An 18,548-nucleotide genomic window follows, 5' to 3' on the forward strand; every position below is an offset into this window, starting at 1 on the left:
CTTCTCTATATTGTGTCATAAACTTCATCATCATGAATTCAAGACCTCATAAGAATTACACTTGATTAATTTTCAAAACTATAAAAAATAAATCGAAAGCCCAAATCAACCCTTTGATGTAGGTGGATTTAATGTGCTAGTTTTGCAAATATTTTTCAATATTACAAAATACACACGGTAGATACAACAGTAAATATTCAAATTAATCCCAACAAAATTACTTCAATTAAAATAGTTTTATCTTTTAATAATCTTTAAACTACCAAAATCCCCTTTAAAAATAATGCAAGTATACATATCACTCAAGGAATAAAAGGCTCTAATACTGTCCTAGATATCGATTTCACATAGAAGTTGGAAATGCCTGTAAATAAGTTCGTAAGATTATAATGTAAAGTACTATTTTAAAAATACAAAAAGTAAAGTGCAAAGTTTGAATATTAAGAAATAAGTGAAAGGTAATTAAAATGCAGTTGAAAGACAAAGTCAACAAAACCAAATTCTAAACTTTCAAAAGTAAAATTACAAAAATTAAAACTAAGATGTTATGACAAAAAGTTCAAATTTAAGAAAGCATCATTCCCCTTTAAAATGAGTATATGGTTTGTGAAGAAATTAAAATCATTTGAATATATATATGTTATGACGAAAAGTTCAAATTAAACTTTTTTGTGTTAAATAGGAGCAATCCTATTCTTTACCCTCTTCCGAGTGCATAAATAACATTGATTAATCCAGAGTTTGGTTTCTAATTTTGTGGTTAGGCTGGGAGCATACTGGCTGCAAATCTAGAGCTCCCACTATTCTCTCCCCTGAGGGCTAACAATCTCGCATCAGTTTCCAATCAACTGGATCAAATTGGGATTTTAATATGTCATCTTAAAATCTCTAATTCTGCATCCAACAAAGTATATTTCCCTATTTATTTGCACCAAATTCCATGAATGAAATACTCTCCCATGAAATCAAATATGATTCTTACCATGTTGTATAAGTTGAAGCTCTTTTAAAACATATATTTCTCAACACATTTGAACATTTCAATTGGCCAGATTAAAATGTAAATGAAGATCAGAGTTCAAATCATCACAATTTATGGACATTTAAAATCATATAAAACAAAATCAATTTTTCATAAAATCATATCTCAAAGTAGGGAGAAGGATAAAGAAGAATACTAGATTCATGAGAAAAATACGACAAAACACAAATTTCATATATAACGACAAGTTTACAAAATAAAATAATAAAAGACACGACTTTTCTCACAATCTTTCCCAAGAAAACTCCTAGAAGTTCTCTCCAAGCACTCTCAATTCTCTCTTAGAAGTGTAATGAAGAAGAAATCTCGCACATTCACTCTTCTTTTACAATTATTGAAGAAAATGTCCAAGCTCTTGACTTTCTTTCTCTCTCTCTAACTCTCCTTCTTCACGTCATACATCTCATGCCCAAAACTCCTCTCTTCTTCAAGCCCTAGACTTCCTTCTCTTTTAATAAAAGCTGCCTCCCTCCAAAAAGAATTCAAAATTCCCTCCAAATTTTTTTCCAAAAGTTAACTCTTTTGAATTCAAAAGATATATCCATTGATTCAAGCGACATATCCCCCAAATAAAAGAACCTTCCAAAGTGTTTAGATGCATTGATCACTCCAAGGGGTGTTTAGAACAAGTGTCCCTTTGAAAATTAGCGCAAAATTCGTCCTGAACTGCCTTAATCCTCAAAAAGTCATCCCGACGCATCCAGCGTCAAATCCGGCGCATCATGTGCCAACTCTCTGTCAAACGACACATCTGGTGCTAATCTGACGCATCATGCGCCAGTTTGCTGAAGGCTGCACTGTTTTGGGTTTTGGCACATCTGATACATCTGGCGCCAATCTGGAGCATCTGGTGCCAATCTGGTGCATCATGCGCCACAATTCCAAAACTCGTTGTTTTGCGTCCAAATTTCATCTTTTTTGTTACTTTTGCTCAAAATGCCTAAAATTGATGTCTGCAACAAAAACATGAAAAATACCCTTTTTTAAAGTGCAATATCATAAAAAATAAACATAAAATATGTACTTAAAATAACATATTATTTTGGTGTATAAAATTCTCCCAAGCTTAAATGTTACTTGTCCTCAAGCGACACTTTTACGACATAAAAACATATGACTTAGGATAGAGACTAACATATAACTTCTATACTTTAATTCAATAAATAAAATAGTACAATTTAAGAAAAAATCTTTAATAACTTAGATTCAAATCCTAAGTCTAAGAGTACTTTGTAATCGATTTTAAGATTTACTAGTTGAGAATACTACCATAGAACCGCCACAAAACTACTTAATAATGCAATAATACCACAATAATACAACAATAACATCATAATAACACCAGTCGAGAATACCAGCATAGAGTCCTCACAATACAACTCAAATAAAACCACAATAATATCACAATAATACCACAATAATACCACAATGACATCATAATAACATCAGTCGAGAATACTACCATAAAGCAAAATAAAAGCTCAATCACACCTCAGTACAATCATAAAAAAAATCCATTAACACCACAAAACTACTACAATAATACAAAAATAAGATCACAATACAAAAAATTCACCATGAACATTAAATCCCGCTAAAAACAATATCACTACTAGAATAACTTTACCTCCACAAAATTATTACAAAAAACACCATAAAAGTAATATAATACTATTGATTGAGAGTACAAAAGGAATCAATCAAATATAAATTAATGTCGACATTTTGAACGCAAACAAACTTATTTCTATTTCAAACTTTTCGTCATTATTTTTTGATTCCATTGTCAATATTTCTCGTTGAGAGAGAGGGGTGGAGAAAATAGTTCTGCGAAACTCTCCCTGTGGTGTGAGAAAAAAATTAAGATTTATTCGGCACAAAAGATTTTGCTTTCAAAATAATAGGCAGAATTAGGCAGAATCATGCATCAAAATATAGTGCATATCATTTTTTGTTGAATGAGTCGTTGAATGAGTCCACCTATTATAAGTGGTCATATATTTTTAGTAAACCCCCTACCTCCATTCGTTTTCCACAATATCAGCATTTGTCATTTCTTGATTATTTACTGTGAGGAAATATTAGGTTGGGAGTTTCTAATGGTCACGTGTTATATGACGCCACACATGGCCACCATTGAGACCTAATATATTTTCCTCAGCTGCGCCACATTCACACTCCGCTTCAGATCGGTTTTGCTTTGTTCCAATGGCCGCCTTCGCCTCTGAAACTGACAAGATGTCAAAGCTGCAGACCGCTGTTGCTGGTCTCAATCTGATCAGGTTGCTGTGACTATCTATGAACGTCATTTCTTTTTTATTATATGTTTTGTTTTGTATCCAATTTTGAGCTCTGATCTTTGTTTTGGGTTTTCCCGACCTGTTTTTCCAGTGAGAATGAGAAATCCGGATTCATCAGCCTTGTCTCTCGCTATTTGAGGTACATGTCGGGCTCCGTTCATTTTTTTTTATGAATTTTTCGGTTCCTCGTGCAATTTTGGAATCTGAATGTTCATGGTTGTTCGACTGAAGCGGAGAGGCCCAGCATGTAGAGTGGAGTAAGATCCAAACTCCAACGGACGAGGTGGTCGTGCCATACGAATCCTTGGCTAATCCACCCGAGGGTATTGTTCTCTTGTCTTATGGAAGGTGTAATGAGGTTTTGGTTATTTAGCGGCAGGTGTATTTAGCTTTCGTATTGCAGATCTTGAAGCGATTAAGAAGATTCTGGACAAGCTCGCTGTGCTAAAGCTTAATGGTGGTTTGGGGACAACGATGGGCTGTACTGGCCCTAAGTAAGTTCCTTATTGAAATTGTTGGATCTGATCAAACGAATTTTTATTTCGTCCTTGTCCAGATATAATTAGACTTAATTTTTTTTTTGTTTGGATGCATTGTACTTGTGGGAAACAAAGCTATAAATTAAGTTCTTTTCAACTTTTTTAGAGTAATAAAATCATGGAAACTATGCAAGAAGTTACCTCTAAATTTATTCTTCATTCAGTTGCTAAGATATTATGTGTTTCAAGTTGCATGATATGTGATTTTGTTTCAAGTTACATGATATGTGATTGAATTTCATTTTCTTGAGATCCTTATGAGGACTTGGCATGATGGAAATTTCATCCATTTCTACAAATTACTGATACTCATGTTTACTGGGTTGTATAAGAATGATATTTCTTTTGCAGGTCTGTCATAGAAGTTCGAAATGGATTTACATTTCTTGATCTCATTGTTATTCAGATCGAGGTAAAACTATGCTGAATAAGCATTCCTTTTTTTTCTAATAATTTTATTTCCATTGATTAGAAATCTAGGATCGAATTGTACTTTTTGCATGCAGTCTCTCAACAAGAAATATGGATGCAATGTCCCTTTACTTTTGATGAACTCATTTAATACCCACGACGACACATTGAAGGTGAGTGTCTAGTAGATACGTTCACATTGGAATTACACACCTATAGGATATGGGCTGACCAACTTTTGTATGCTTTGAAGATCGTTGAGAAATATGCCAACTCAAACATTGAAATTCATACCTTCAATCAGGTCTGAATGAAGCTTCTTACTTGATGTCCTTCTACTAAGTGATTTTTTATTTTTTTATTTAATATTGTAATGAATACTTTAGTAAACTTTTTTATTGTTCTTTTTATGTTGTGCTATTCCTCAGAGCCAGTATCCTCGCTTGGTAATTGATGATTTTCTGCCTCTGCCAACCAAAGGAGAAACAGGAAGGGATGGTTGGTAAGTGGTGGTCAATTACCATTTTTACTAGCACAAAAATGAATAATATATGCTATTGGAAGCTTTATTGAAGTTATGATAAATAACTTTGAGCTCTGTGGCTTCATATTTCATGTTGCCTTTGAGATTTCAAAAGCCATCTTTATAAAAACATTTGCATATTTTGGCATTTCTTATTAACTAGTTCCCTAATAATATTAACTATTCTTTTTGAAATAGAAAAGTTTTGTAGTTATTTATTTATTATATACCTTCCCATTAAGTTTCTGAAGGGTAGAGTTCATACTTCATTTTTAACTCTGTCTCATTATTTTTAGTTGTTAGATTTTGAATTGTTGAGTTATCTATTATTGAATTAATTATTATCATATTGTATATCAACATTGTTGAGTATATCAACCCCATCATCATCATTATCTTGATTATTTGTCGTCAACTTTATGAATCTTGTTCATCGTTGAAGCAGGGGCCAAAGTCACCTTTTTTGAGAGCACGAAAGTGAACAACTGGATCATCATTTGAAAAAAAACAAATTTAAGAGAAAATAATACTAAATTTACTTGGGTAAGTCATTAATGATCTGTATCTATATTGTGAGGAGGCATAAGAATCTACTATCAACTACAAAGGAGTGCAAAATAAGCGACATAATGAAACAAATGAAATCCTCTACTCTAGGAAAAAAACAACAAATATGGAGAAGATTTTATTAAAATCCTTGGAGTAATCTTTCTCAATAGAAAGCCATTGAGAAGAAGAATTCCTTTCTTGTTGAATCTCAAAGAACGTGATGCTAATGAATCTTCCTCCATATATAATCCTTCGCGTGATCTCCCCCTTTGATTTTGGTTGTGCCTTAAAGCGAGGAAAATACAAACCTTGATGTCTCTCCCTGTGCATGAAGTCACTATGCTACCACTTTGCATTCCCTCTCACATGTAATCATACTCCTTTCTATAGGTTACAACTTTAGAAGCCTAGTTTCACCTTCTCAACTTTGTAAGCCCATTCCCAATTTTGTTGATCTAGAAATTTAGCTTTAAATGGTAATAAAAACTTGAATAATTTTTACGTCCTTATATAATGTCAAGCTCTCTCTTCATAAATTAATTTGAATAAATTCTATTTCTATTAATTTTGATTTATATTTTCTCCTTCCTAATCATCTGACATTAAGTTTATCTAATTATCTCATTGGTGTATTTTCTACTATTCTTTGTATAAATTCAAATGACCAACTTTATTTTCAATTACTTTATCTTTAATAGATGTCGCTCCAATCATTTTTCAAATGGGACATTTACATTTGTACCGCACAATGTTATTGTATTTACATTTCTAACACAAAACATTCATTTTTACATGCATTACACTCTGATCTTTAATATCACTTTAAAAATACCACTACACTTGCTCTTTAAAAGTGGAATACATTATTTCGTGCATAGGTTTTTGTGGAATTCTGAGTTTCTTATTTTAGTTTCTCTTTTTTATTCTCTTTTTATAATGTTATTTTTCTTTCCTTCTTGAGTTATGCTTTCTTTTGTAAGTTGTAATTATTGTATTTAATATTGCCCTATCCATTCCTTCTTATATAAGGAGAAGAGTTGTGATTTGATTAATGAAAAAAATAAAAGAGCGCGATTTTCTCTACCTTTTTTCATGGTATTAGAGTTAAGGAGCAAACCTTATACCTTATTTTAGCCGTCAGAGCCTCTCCAATAGCAGACCAACACCATAATCCTCCATGCTTCTTGCAGGCCTTTCTCCTCCCTGGTTTCTGCTCTCCGTTCCTCTGGATTTCTTTCCACAAGCGTCTCCCTACAAGATTTCGGTCCCCTGTAGGTTTCTCCCTACTGGCAGGTTTCTCCCTACTGGATCCTCTTTGTAGTAGATCTCCCACAGCTTGGGGTGTAAACGAACCGAACACGAACGAACAGAGCTAGTGTTCGTGTTTGGTTCGTTTGAAATTTAATTTATTCGAAATAGGCTCGTGTTCGAAATTTTCGTGAAGTTACTGTTCTTGTTTGGTTCAATTTGTTCGAAATTAGTTCGAATTGTTTGAAATGTTCGAATTGTTCGGGTTGTTCAAATTGTTCAAAATGTTCGAATCGTTCGAAGTGTTCGATTTGTTCGAATTGTTCAAAATTATTTATATTCTTATGAAACCAAAGTATTATAAATGTAAAAATAAAATTTTAGATGTTAGAAATGTAAATACATAAAAATTGTGTGGTAACTAGATAAATTTCCCCAAAAATGTAGCTAGCTCATGCAGCTGAATTCAACTAGATTGGTTTCTTCGCTTGTTTTAGAATTTAATCAATTGTCAGATGAAATATGTTAAAAAAAAAGTAAAAAACACATTCAAAAACTCATTGAAACTTAAATAATTTAAAGACAAATATAATAATCCCCCGTGAATATAATAAAAATCATTGCCAAAACATAAACCTATATTAAAACATGTCTTTGATATTAGTTGATAGCAAATACATGATAAAAAACATCAAACTTTCAGCAAGTCTGCCATGGCTATCCAAGAGAAATAAATCAAACAAATCATATCATTCACCAAACTTGATTACTTCTTGGGAGAGTAAGAGGCGAAAAAAAGAAATATATCTACCATTTAAAATGTGTAAATGTATAGGACTTAAGAGTGTGATATGTCTGAAAATCTTAATAAAAAAATTAGATAAGATGTTCTTATTGGTCTCACTACAAAACAGCCATTCTTGTCAGGGTAGACAAATGCAAATGAAAGTTTTGCATCTCTTTTCCTAGCTGCAGGAGCAACCTCAGGTGATTAAAATAAGAAGCATTTACAAACATAACATCCAATTTCTCTGTGTTTAAATTTCTAACACCTAAATTATACATTTTACATTTATGCAACCCAAATTTATCATATCACATTAGAAAAAACCCACTATTTTATCTTTTAAAAAGTAAAATAGGCCTTTTCAAGCATAGGTAAGGGAGCATATATGTAAAAATTGAAGTTTAGGTGTTAGATATGTAAATACTAAGAAAATGGAGAAATCCTTAATAAACACAGATAGTTGTTGAATGAATACCAAATCAGCGAGCTCTCTAAATGTGGCATCCTTCCATGTATAAATCTGGACTTCATCCTTAGGTTCTTTGAAAATACAAATCATGATGTAATATTCAATGAATCATACCTATATTATGAGATTCATGAAAATATTGGGCTTACGAAATTTCAAATTCATGTATACTTCCATAAAAAAAACAGCGATTAAAAAAAACATTTCAAAAAGGAAGATTTAGATACATATCGCTCAATTCCTATGCATTTACATGTCTAACACCTATACTTTAATTTTTACATGTATGGCAATTTATTCATGAATAAAAAGGTGCAGTTCACTTTTTTTAAAGTTAAAATAGTCACATTTTTTATGTGATATAATGCATCTAGGAGATACACATTTTAAAAGAAAAGTGTAGGGACGAAAGCCGTAATAAAGTCAAGGATGCAAGCAAATAAATGTGGATCTTCAACATGTTCATTGATAACCTTTTCTTTTGGATAATCAACCTTCCCTCCAATTACGTTCCAGAAGATATCTGGTTCATTTCCTTCCTTCACTAATGTAGAATGTTTCAGTGGCTGCACATAGTGTTTTAACAACCTTAAATGACATCATGCTGGTCAACCAAAAAAATAAGAACAGGATTTAAAAGTAAATAAAAATACTGCCTGCAAATCATTACATAGCAGACATGCCATCAACCAAAATCATATCAACATAGGCATCTGCAAATATCAGATAACTATAATTGCAAATAATGCAATAAATTATGAACATAAATATTTAGCAATTAATAGAAGTAAAATGAGTTTAATTAAGACTTTGTGCAAGGATTACATGACCACTACTGCAGATGCCTTACTTGATTGGTTTACTTACAAGCTCTCTAGCTCCTCAAACAGAAATTAAACAGTGCTTTACTTGATTGGAAGCAGGGGAATGATTTTCTGCATGATAAGCCTGAGCAAAATATTCAATCATACAACCAGCCAGAAAGTGAAACACTTTTATTATTAGTAGGAGAAGAGAGAAAAACTTGAATCCAAAAGCCCCTACTTCCAACTCACATCACTATTAATCTTAAACCCATCATTTGGTTTATGGCTAAGTAACAAAAACCTCCTGCTTCCTGACATGTTTATCAATAGGCACTCGGAACAAATGAAACAGATTCACCAACTCCAAGCTAACAGGAAATTTGAACTTACCAAATCTAATAATTTTACCAATATAATTTTTTATGCAATTAAATACATTTTTGCTATAAGAGCAATTGCAAAACAGTCCAAATACATTTCTGCTATAAGAGCAATTAAATACGTTTCTGCTCTTAGAGCAATTGATGATCTTTTCAAAATGCTTGATATCTTTCCCAACAGTCCAAATAAACCAATTAATGATGATAGGCATGGCGACATAGAATGACCACCTTTTCTTGTTCAAAATTGAAACAAATCACTAATAGAATGCACAGAATTCCAATTCCACTGAAAATTTAAAAGGGAAAGAACAAGAAGCCAAACATTTCAGCTATAAGAGCAATTGCAAAACAAGTGCTCAAGCTCTGCTTCCTGCATATTACAAAGATAGCAACTAGAAACCAATTTGATACCTTTAAACTTTAAAATACTATCAATAGGAATAATCTTATGAAGAAGTCTCCAACAGAAGAAAGAACAAGAACATTTCTCTAAATTATTCCAGAGCCAATGCAAATCCGGGCCGCATTGTTTAAAAGTAATGCTTCTATGCTCATTAGATGGATAAGATATTTCTCGCAAGCAATGTCATCTCCCACAATAATGAGTTGTAGTTAAGGTTGGATGCACTCAATAAAGAAAAAGGAAAAAATAAAGCATATACTCAAGCGGTGCCATGATGCATGCTTATTCGTTGTACTAAATTCCCCATTGTTTAGAAGTAAAAGCCATTTGAGGGAAAGTTGTTATAATAACAAAGCATTTGTAATGCTTTGTTCTGTATTAATAGTAATACAACAAAATAACCATCATGGAAGACTCTTTATATGCAGAGAAGCAAAAAAAGTTCTAGAAACAGAATGACGCACCATAAAAACACCCTAAAATTTACATGACATTTCTTATGGATTACCCTAACACTTAATAACAATCAAAGTTTATCATGATACCGAAAGGTATCAAACTACCTTTCAAACAAAAACCTTCATGAGACGAAATTACATATAAAAATTGAAACTCATGCACCTTTATATATATTTTATATAATCAATAATTTTTTATTGCACCCATCTCGAAATAAATCTAATGCTCATGGTGATCAAATTTGTATCAGGATATCCTTGCCATTTTTGCCCCTTCATTCAATCACAATCCCATATCGAGGAAGAATACGTAAACCAATGAAACACGTAATGCCAAAATAATTAACATTAGTCATGTATCTGGATTTCACTCCCAAGATCCCAAATAGAGCGTAGTGCTCACAAAAAAAAGCAGATCTACAATCAATATGAAGATAAACATATCTGGATTTCATCCCAAAAACTTCAAAATCTAGGTTTCACTCAAAAAAATTAAATAAACCTAAAAAAATTTCTAAAAATTTAAGCTAAGAGGCAAACCTGAAGATAAATATGAAATATTACAGAAAATATTCTCGAAGAAGACGACTCGGTGGCCTTACAAGCAACCAAGCAAGAATATCGAGCAACCGAACACCGAAGCAAGAATACCGAGAGTGGTCGATCCAACGCCGACTTGCTGATCGAGGAAAAATACACTTTAACGAAGAAAATTTGAGGTAGAGATTAGAGAACGAACACAAACAGTCAACCCTAAGCTTTCACCGAGAGAAAGCTTTTCGCAATTTTGAGACAAGAAGGAGAGTTCTCGCCGAGAGAAGCTTTTCGTGATTTTAAGAGGAGGGTTCTCGCAGTCACCGGGAGGAAGCTTTTCACGAATTTGAGAGAAGAAGGAACAGCCGAAACTAAGCTTTCGAGAGAGGAGAAAGAGCGGCATGCTTTCGAGAGGGAAAGAACGAACACAGGTGAAGGGGTTAGGGCTTCCGCCTGGGTAATAAGGCTTTTTACATTTATTTCATTGTTTGTATATATTAATATATAAAAATAATATATATAATATATTATGTTAATTATATACCTTATATTATTTAAATATATAATATCTATATTGCTAGTATAGTATATAAATATATTATTATTAATTATTTATTGTACATTATAATTTACATGATTTAATTTTTAAAATATGTCAAATTTTTTGAGTATATAATTATTTTTAATATATCATAAATTTTATATATATATTATTTTAATTTTTTTTTATAATTCAAACAATCAAACATGAACGAACGCATCACTGTTCGTGCTTGGTTCGTTTAACAAATAAATTGAACAAAAAAATTGTTAAAAATTGTTCGTGTTCGTCTCGTTTACTTATCAAACGAATCGAACATGAACTCTCTAACGAATCAAACACGAACTGTTCGTGAACAACGAGCTTTTTTGACAGCCCTACCCACAGTGCAGATCTCTTACAACCACAGATCTTTCGTACCCTACAGGAGTTTCCCAACACGAACTTTCTTCCTTGCAGATCGCCGTTAGCTAGCTTGCGAAACCGACCTTCCCAAGCAGACAGAGGAGGCGTAAGAAACCGGTTGACCTTCCAAACATCCCTCTTGGTTTGGTCCTTCCCAACCTTTCAGTCCTTCCTTCTAGCCACTCATCGCTCAAGCAAGCGACAACCATGAGTTTGCAGCTTGCGGTACATCAACTAGGAAGCTTTTTTAACTCTTAAACATGTTGATACTAAAGTTAATTCAAACAGCAATAGACAAACAATCATTATTACTAATAAAGTTAATAAGCGATCAAAATGACACACTTCAAAAGAAAATAACAAATGGTTCAACAATCCATCTCAAATTATGGTAGATGTTGGGGTGTTGGTGGTGATCGATGAGCGGTGGAAGTTAGCGGGATGGTGGATGAGGTGTTTGACCAGCAGAAAACAACAATGCAATAGTTTTTGGGTTTTGGACAGCAAGTACGAAGCATATATTGTATATCACATGGCTGTTCGGGATTATGTATACAAAAGGGGAGGACTGGAACAACAGTGGTAGCGAAGATAGAAGGCCAGAACGGCGATGTTAACAAGTGGGAGGGGCTGGGACAGTGGGTAGGTGGTAGTGAATTGGGTCAGAATGGTTGGAATAGCAACCAAGACTGCGAAGGGGCGTTTCTCGTGGATGGAACAACAATGGAGAGGAAAAGGAACTGAATATGAGCTGCTGGAACAGTAGCCAAGAAGCGGGGAAGGCGGATGGAAAGCATAAGCTATAGAAAAAAAGCCAAAAATGTTGTTCTGGGCAGTTGCAGCAAGGAAGGGGAATTTAAGAGTGATGTTGGAGGATGCGAAAGAGGATAAGGGTAGATAATCACCACCTCAGGAGAGATACAATCGAAGCACCACCGAATTCCTCATATACAACTCTTAAAGGGAGAAACAGATGTTGACGACTCTTTTGAACAAAGTCACGCTATAAACTACTATCTAAACTTACAACACATATATAGGAAATGATTAGAAAGGAATAAAAGGAAAAGGAGAAACTCACTAATAAAACTAAAAATTGGAAATGAATAAAAAATGTGTCGTTCTATTCAGCTTTGCGCCGTTCGCATGAGCCGGTACACGCGCTTCATTCGGCTCCTGTAGCGGGAGTCACTGCATTGTAGCAGGGATCTCATAAAAGCTCCCACATCACGTGCATAGGGCTTATGACAAAGTATAGAATGATAATGTCTAGCTCTACTTTGAAGGTTATTTTTGGATAAAGGCCATGAATTATGCTAAAATAGCCTCATAATGCTCATATTTTATCACAAATTATTAACCCAATGGCCATAATGGTCTCAATTTGTGCTTATAAAAAAAAGAACATCTCAAAAGAGGGTACAAATCATGAGTTCACTGATCATAACCATTGCTCCTAAAAGATTCAAGATCATCTGGTTATGTCTTGGTTGATCAATTCTAAGATCACATAGATTGGAGAAATTTTCTTGCTTTATAAGACAATAAAGGAGATTTAGGAAGCATCTGGTGAGACTTATTCTAATATAGAAAATTTTACAAAATTGTTTGAGACTAAGGCGAAGCTGCACGAACTCTGACATGAAGAGTTTAGTGTGACTCAATACTTTAACACACTCACAAAGTACTGATTACAATTAGATATATATATATATATATGATACTTATGTATGAAAGCCCTTAAAATGTTATATTGTATACAACCAAAGTGAAGAAGAAGAGGATGATCAAGTTCCTATTGGGTCTAAATAAGAACTTAGATGAGGTTAGAGGAACAATTATGTGGTTGAAACCTCTTCTTTAATTGAGAAAAGTGTCAATTTATGACCTCAAAAGGAATTGTGTTTAGACACAATTTCTGAGAGAGGTGTGCGGTAGATGTAGCAAAAATTCATGTTATTGAAAAATTGCCCCACCTACTTCAGTGGGGGAGTTAGAAGTTTTCTGGAATATGCTGGATTTTATCTATGATGTATTAAAGATTTTTTTAAAAATAGCTAAACCTTTATGCCATCTATTGGAAAAAAAGATGTTCTATTTAACTTTAATCAGAATTGCTTAGCTGCTCTCAACACTTTAAAGAAGTTAATCATTGCTTCTATCATTATCTCATCTGATTGGGGGATACCATTCGAATTAATGTGTGATGCGAGTGACTACGCTATAAGAGTAACTTTAGGACAAAAGCACGACAAAATATTTCGAGCTATATACTATGCTAGTAAGAGCCATAATGGAACTTAAATTAATTATTCCACTATTGAAAAGAAGTTGCTCGCTATAGTATATACTTTTGATAAATTTAGACTATATTTGATTGATATCAAGTGTATTGTTCATACCGATCATTCTGATATTCGATCTCTGAAATTGAAAAAAGATGTCAAATCAAGGTTGATCAGATGGGTTCTGTTACTACAAGAGTTCGATATCAAAATAGTAGATAAGAAAGGTACTGTGAATCAGATAGCAGATCCTTTATCCAGATTGAATCAGGGAAATTCATGTGCAATTGATGAAGATATCAATGAAAATTTTCTTGATGAGCAACTTTTTGTTGTTACAAAATGAAAAATTTCGTAGTATTTTGACATAGTGAATTACATAGTCAGTGATATTCTACCCTATGATCTGAGATGCTATCAACGAAAAGAGTTGTTCATGATGTCTGATATTATTTTTGGAATGACCTATAACTATATTGGAAGCGTAAAGACCAGATAATTAGGAGTTATTTACCCATAGAAGAGACCCAGAAAGTTATTAGAAAATGTCATAATTCCGAATTTGAGGAACATTTTGGAGTTTATAAAAATGTTGCTAAGGTTTTACAATCTCAATTTTATTCACATACTCTATATAAGGATGTAAATAAATATATTAAAATTTGTGATAGATTCTAAAGAGTAGACAATATTTCTAAGCGAGATAAAATACCTCTGAATTTTACTTTGATTATTGAGATTTTTGATTTTTGGGGTTTAGACTTCATGGGATCCTTTGTACCTTCGTTAGGAAATTTGTATATTATGATAGTCGTAGACTGTCTCAAAGTGGATAGAGGCTATGGCCCTGCCAAATTGTGAAGCACAAAGTGTATTCAAATTTTTGAAAAAATTATATTTAACAGATATGATATGCCTAGAATGATCATTAGTGATGGGAGAAGTTATTTTAGGAACAGAAGAATTGAGACATTAGTTGTAAAGTATGATATAAATCACAAGATATCAACAACATATCATCCACAGATGAGTGAATTAGCAGAAGTGTCAATAGAGAGATAAAAACAATTTTGGAGAAAATTATCAATCATAGCAGAAAGGATTGGTCTTTAAGACTTAATGGTGTTTTATGAGCTTATAAAACTGTTTATAAAAAAATATAGGATTGCCTGCACATACTCTGATTTGGCAAAGCTAGTCACTTGCCAGTTGAATTGAAGCACAAAACATATTGGACTGTTAAAGTGTTCAATTATAATACGAAGAAAGCTGGTGAAAAAAAGTTGCTACAGTCAAATAAACTTGAGGAGATTAGACAAGAATCTTATGAAAATGCGAAAATTTATAAAAAAAAATTGAATAAATGACATGTTAAATGATTCTTAGGAAAAATTTTGAACATAGACTTGATGTTTTATCATACAATACATGATTGAAATTATTTTCAGGAGTACTTAAGTTCAGGTGGTCAGGACCATTTACTGTAGTAAAGATTTATCCTTTTGGGGCTATTGATATTAAAGATCCTAAGAGTGGTACAATGTTTAAAGTGAATGGACAGAGGCTTAAACCATACTTAGGTGGTGAAAGTCCTGTGATAAATGTGATCATGATGTTGTGTCATCCTGAGTGATATATCTGGTATTGTAGGGCTGAATGTTAGTGTTTTGTAATGTGCTTGAATTTGTGTTGATATGTTTGTGTTTGTGTAATGATTAAGAGTGTGTGACTTGAGAGGGAATACCTCTTCGGTCAGTGCATTTATCCTTGGTTTTTTTGATGTGCATGAACTCTGCATGTCTTTTTGTATAGAAGGATCAACTGCATCCTCTATAGCTTCTTAATCGAATGTTGGGATATACAGGAGACTTATTGAGTTTAGACACGAGACAGGTCCACCTCAATTCGATACTTCTTATTTCCGACCCTATTCTTCTATAAGATGGTCTTTGTGTCTAGAGAGTAGAGGGGCTAGTGGATGATTCCTACATTGCACAGGTCAAGGTGTATATTTTAATTGGCAAGGTTGCACATGAGGATTGACAACCTGTAAGTCAATTCGACTGTTTCACTAGCTATCTAACCTATCGGTTGACATATATTGGTGTAACCAATGGATTGGAAGTAACAATCTTATTGAATTTCTAATATATGGTCCTTACCAAATACATGAAAGCACCCGATAGACAATTGAGGAGGATTCCGTTGGAGATTATGAAATAGAGAAGAGATATTTGATGAAAAGAAGGATGAGTAACCTTATTTTCTTTATTTATAAGGTATTATGTGTGATTAAAGACTTAGGGGGACTAATATTGTAAATCAAGTGATCATGTCAAATTAGGTCTGGGCGCCTAGGCGGCACTCACTTAGGTGCCTAAGCGCTAGTATGGGCAAGCGGCGCCTTGGCACCGCTCCCCGCTGTTGGCTATTAAGCCTTAAACCGGGCCGGTTCACTTCATTTTAGCGAATTTCTTTCCCCTATTCTTCTTCAGCGATAGAGAGGTGAACCTAGGGCATCCATTTTTCCTCCAATTTCTCTTGAGCCAAGAGATTCTTGTGAGTGAAAATTACATCTAAATGGTAAATTTTACTCCTTTATTCCTTTCCTTTGATTTTCATTTTGAATTTTCGGATTTTGGTGGGAGAGAGCTTGGATTAGAGATTTTTGAGGAAAAAAATGATTTAGCTTTTGATTTGCATCTCGTTTGCATCCACATTACTTTCAATCCTTATTCCTTGTAATTTTCATCTTATTACACCTCAATGGCTCCTAAAAAAAGTCAGCAAATCAAAATCTTCGTTTGACAACAAGAAATTTATAAGCTTCAAAGATGAGGAGCGTTACAACGAATTTTTGACATCGAAGAAGTTGATTGCGAAACGTGGATTCATAAGCCATGGGGTGCTGTTGAGAGTATGATTGTGAGTCGAGATTGGGAAAATTTCTGTGACATTTCTGGTTTAGTTGTGATTTCAGTTGTTAGGGAGTTTTGTGCTAATATTCTTGAGACTTCTGATGAGTCAGTTTATGTGAGAGAGAAGCAGATACAACTCTCCTTGTATTAACGCTTTATTTTTCTTGAGAGATTTCCTTAACAGTTTCTACTCTAATTTCTCTGATGAGATCATTAGATTCTTAACAGATGGCAGGGGCTTGGAAAATTGGAAATGATCATAAAATTAATTTTTCTTCATCCAAGCTCAATGCAACCTCTAAGATTTGGCACTACTTCATTTATGCCAGGCTACTTCCCTCTACCAATCTAAGCGATAGAGCCTCTTTAAACTTCTGCATCCAAACCAGGAAATTTATTGACATATGGTCCCTCATCTACCATTCTATAGTTAATACCACAAGGGGGGATCCACTATTGGTTTGGGGCACCCCTCTACCATTTTCTTGTTATGTCAAAATTCAGGTGTGTCTTTTGAGAGTTGGGAGGAGAAGCTTCAGCTTTGAAGCTTATCTCCAAAACCAACTTAAATTTATATGAAAATCATGCTATTTTTGGTTCTGGGGCTAGTTCTTCTCAGCCCTCTTCGGCTCAGCCCTCTACTTCCTATTCCCAGTCTCGTTCTTCCAATAGTCTAGCTTCTATGTCAGAGAGATTGTGTAAGATTAAGGATGATATTTCTATTATTCCGATGACGGTTTACGGTCTAGCAGACCATATATATGGATTGACAAAACAAAAGCCAATGCGATCAGTTTGCTAGTTTTCAGACCGCCCAACTGGCAATGTACAAGAGGAATTAGTGGATTGGAGGAGAGAATCCCATTGAGTTCCCTCTGTATACTCCCTACGAGCCCTACGAGCATAGCCAGCCGATGAAGGATGACTCTGAGGAGGAAGAAGAGGATGATGATGAAGAAGAAGATGATGAAGATGATGAAGAAGAAGAAGATGAAGAAGATGAGGAAGATGAAGATGGGGAGTATTATTTATTTTCTTTTATGTGGATGTATAAGATGCTATTTTTATTCAGCTGCTGCTATTGTTATTTGTACTTTTATTGGATCAGTCTGTACTATATTATGAAACTGATTTTATTTGCCTGTTGTAATATTCAGACTTTCTGGTGCTAATTTTATTCAGTATTTTGTTTAGTTTAGATTTGCTTGCTATTTCATACATGTTTATTCTTGTGTATACCTGTTAATCTTGTTGATAGACACATTTGGTATGAAGTATTTCTTTACTATTTTCTTCCCATTTACACTTATGTTTTAAATTGCTGAATATATTTTGAAATTTAGTTTGGGGGAAAGAAAATTCTTTTAAAGCTTAAACTTATTTCTCCTAAGTAAATTGAGTTTGAATTACCACTTTTAATTAACATAAGAAATGTGGGGTTAAATTCTGATCTATTACAATTTTTGAGTAAATAAAAACATAGTCTACTTATTTTAAACTCTATATAAATTAGGCTAAACTATTTTTGAGCTATTTGTTTAATTCAACATGCAAAAAAATGATTTACGTTCTTAATTTTTAAAAAATGTTACATATTTGTTAAATTAGGTGCATTTAAACATATAATTAACAATAATTGAGCCTCCATAAAATTATACATTCAACTAATACTTCCTAAATACTTAAAAAAAAATTAAAAAAATGGAGGAATATGGTGTGTTTTATTTTGAGGAAATGATAATGTAATTCAAAACTATTACAAGGCCTAACCAGATATAATAATCCTCATAAAAGTGTGCTAAGGATTGAAAAGTTCATCCTAAAGAAAAAAAAAAGCAGAAAAGAAATTATAAAGTGAGTAGATGCTTGAGGAGAGAAGCCTTATTAAAAACTGACTTCACTAGATTTTTTTTAAAAATTTGAATCTTCACTACATTTATAAGCTTA

At 33.3% G+C, this 18,548-nt stretch overlaps 2 protein-coding genes across 2 annotated transcripts in view; one reads left to right on the forward strand and one right to left on the reverse strand.

The window, feature by feature from the left end:
* Nucleotides 1-3,192: 3,192 nt before the first annotated feature.
* Nucleotides 3,193-18,548, forward strand: part of LOC110036747 (UTP--glucose-1-phosphate uridylyltransferase) — a 48,183-nt gene continuing 32,827 nt past the window's right edge. The window contains exons 1-8 of the mRNA XM_020741275.1: nt 3,193-3,324; nt 3,434-3,481; nt 3,574-3,665; nt 3,746-3,836; nt 4,233-4,293; nt 4,388-4,465; nt 4,546-4,596; nt 4,721-4,794. Of these exons, the coding sequence (XP_020596934.1) occupies nt 3,251-3,324; nt 3,434-3,481; nt 3,574-3,665; nt 3,746-3,836; nt 4,233-4,293; nt 4,388-4,465; nt 4,546-4,596; nt 4,721-4,794 (569 nt within the window). The 5' untranslated portion in view covers nt 3,193-3,250. The remainder of the gene's footprint in view (nt 3,325-3,433; nt 3,482-3,573; nt 3,666-3,745; nt 3,837-4,232; nt 4,294-4,387; nt 4,466-4,545; nt 4,597-4,720; nt 4,795-18,548) is intronic.
* On the reverse strand, nt 7,179-8,052 carry LOC110036748 (histone deacetylase complex subunit SAP18-like). The gene is made up of 2 exons (XM_020741276.1): nt 7,871-8,052; nt 7,179-7,599 (listed from the first exon to the last, which is right to left on the reverse strand). Exons 1-2 carry the CDS (start codon nt 7,956-7,958, stop codon nt 7,451-7,453), a joined length of 237 nt encoding a protein of 78 aa, XP_020596935.1. The 5' UTR covers nt 7,959-8,052; the 3' UTR covers nt 7,179-7,450.

This window comes from Phalaenopsis equestris, unplaced genomic scaffold (genome assembly GCF_001263595.1).
Source record: "Phalaenopsis equestris unplaced genomic scaffold, ASM126359v1 Scaffold210366, whole genome shotgun sequence".
NCBI lineage: Eukaryota > Viridiplantae > Streptophyta > Magnoliopsida > Asparagales > Orchidaceae > Phalaenopsis > Phalaenopsis equestris.

Bases quoted from the DNA above. Each gene is read 5' to 3' on its own strand.
- LOC110036748 (XM_020741276.1), bottom strand. From the start codon at position 7,958: ATGATTTGTATTTTCAAAGAACCTAAGGATGAAGTCCAGATTTATACA. The intron at 7,600-7,870 runs TCATTCAACAAC...TATTTTAATCAC, and splicing joins AGAGCTCGCTGATTTGGTAT to CTGAGGTTGCTCCTGCAGCT.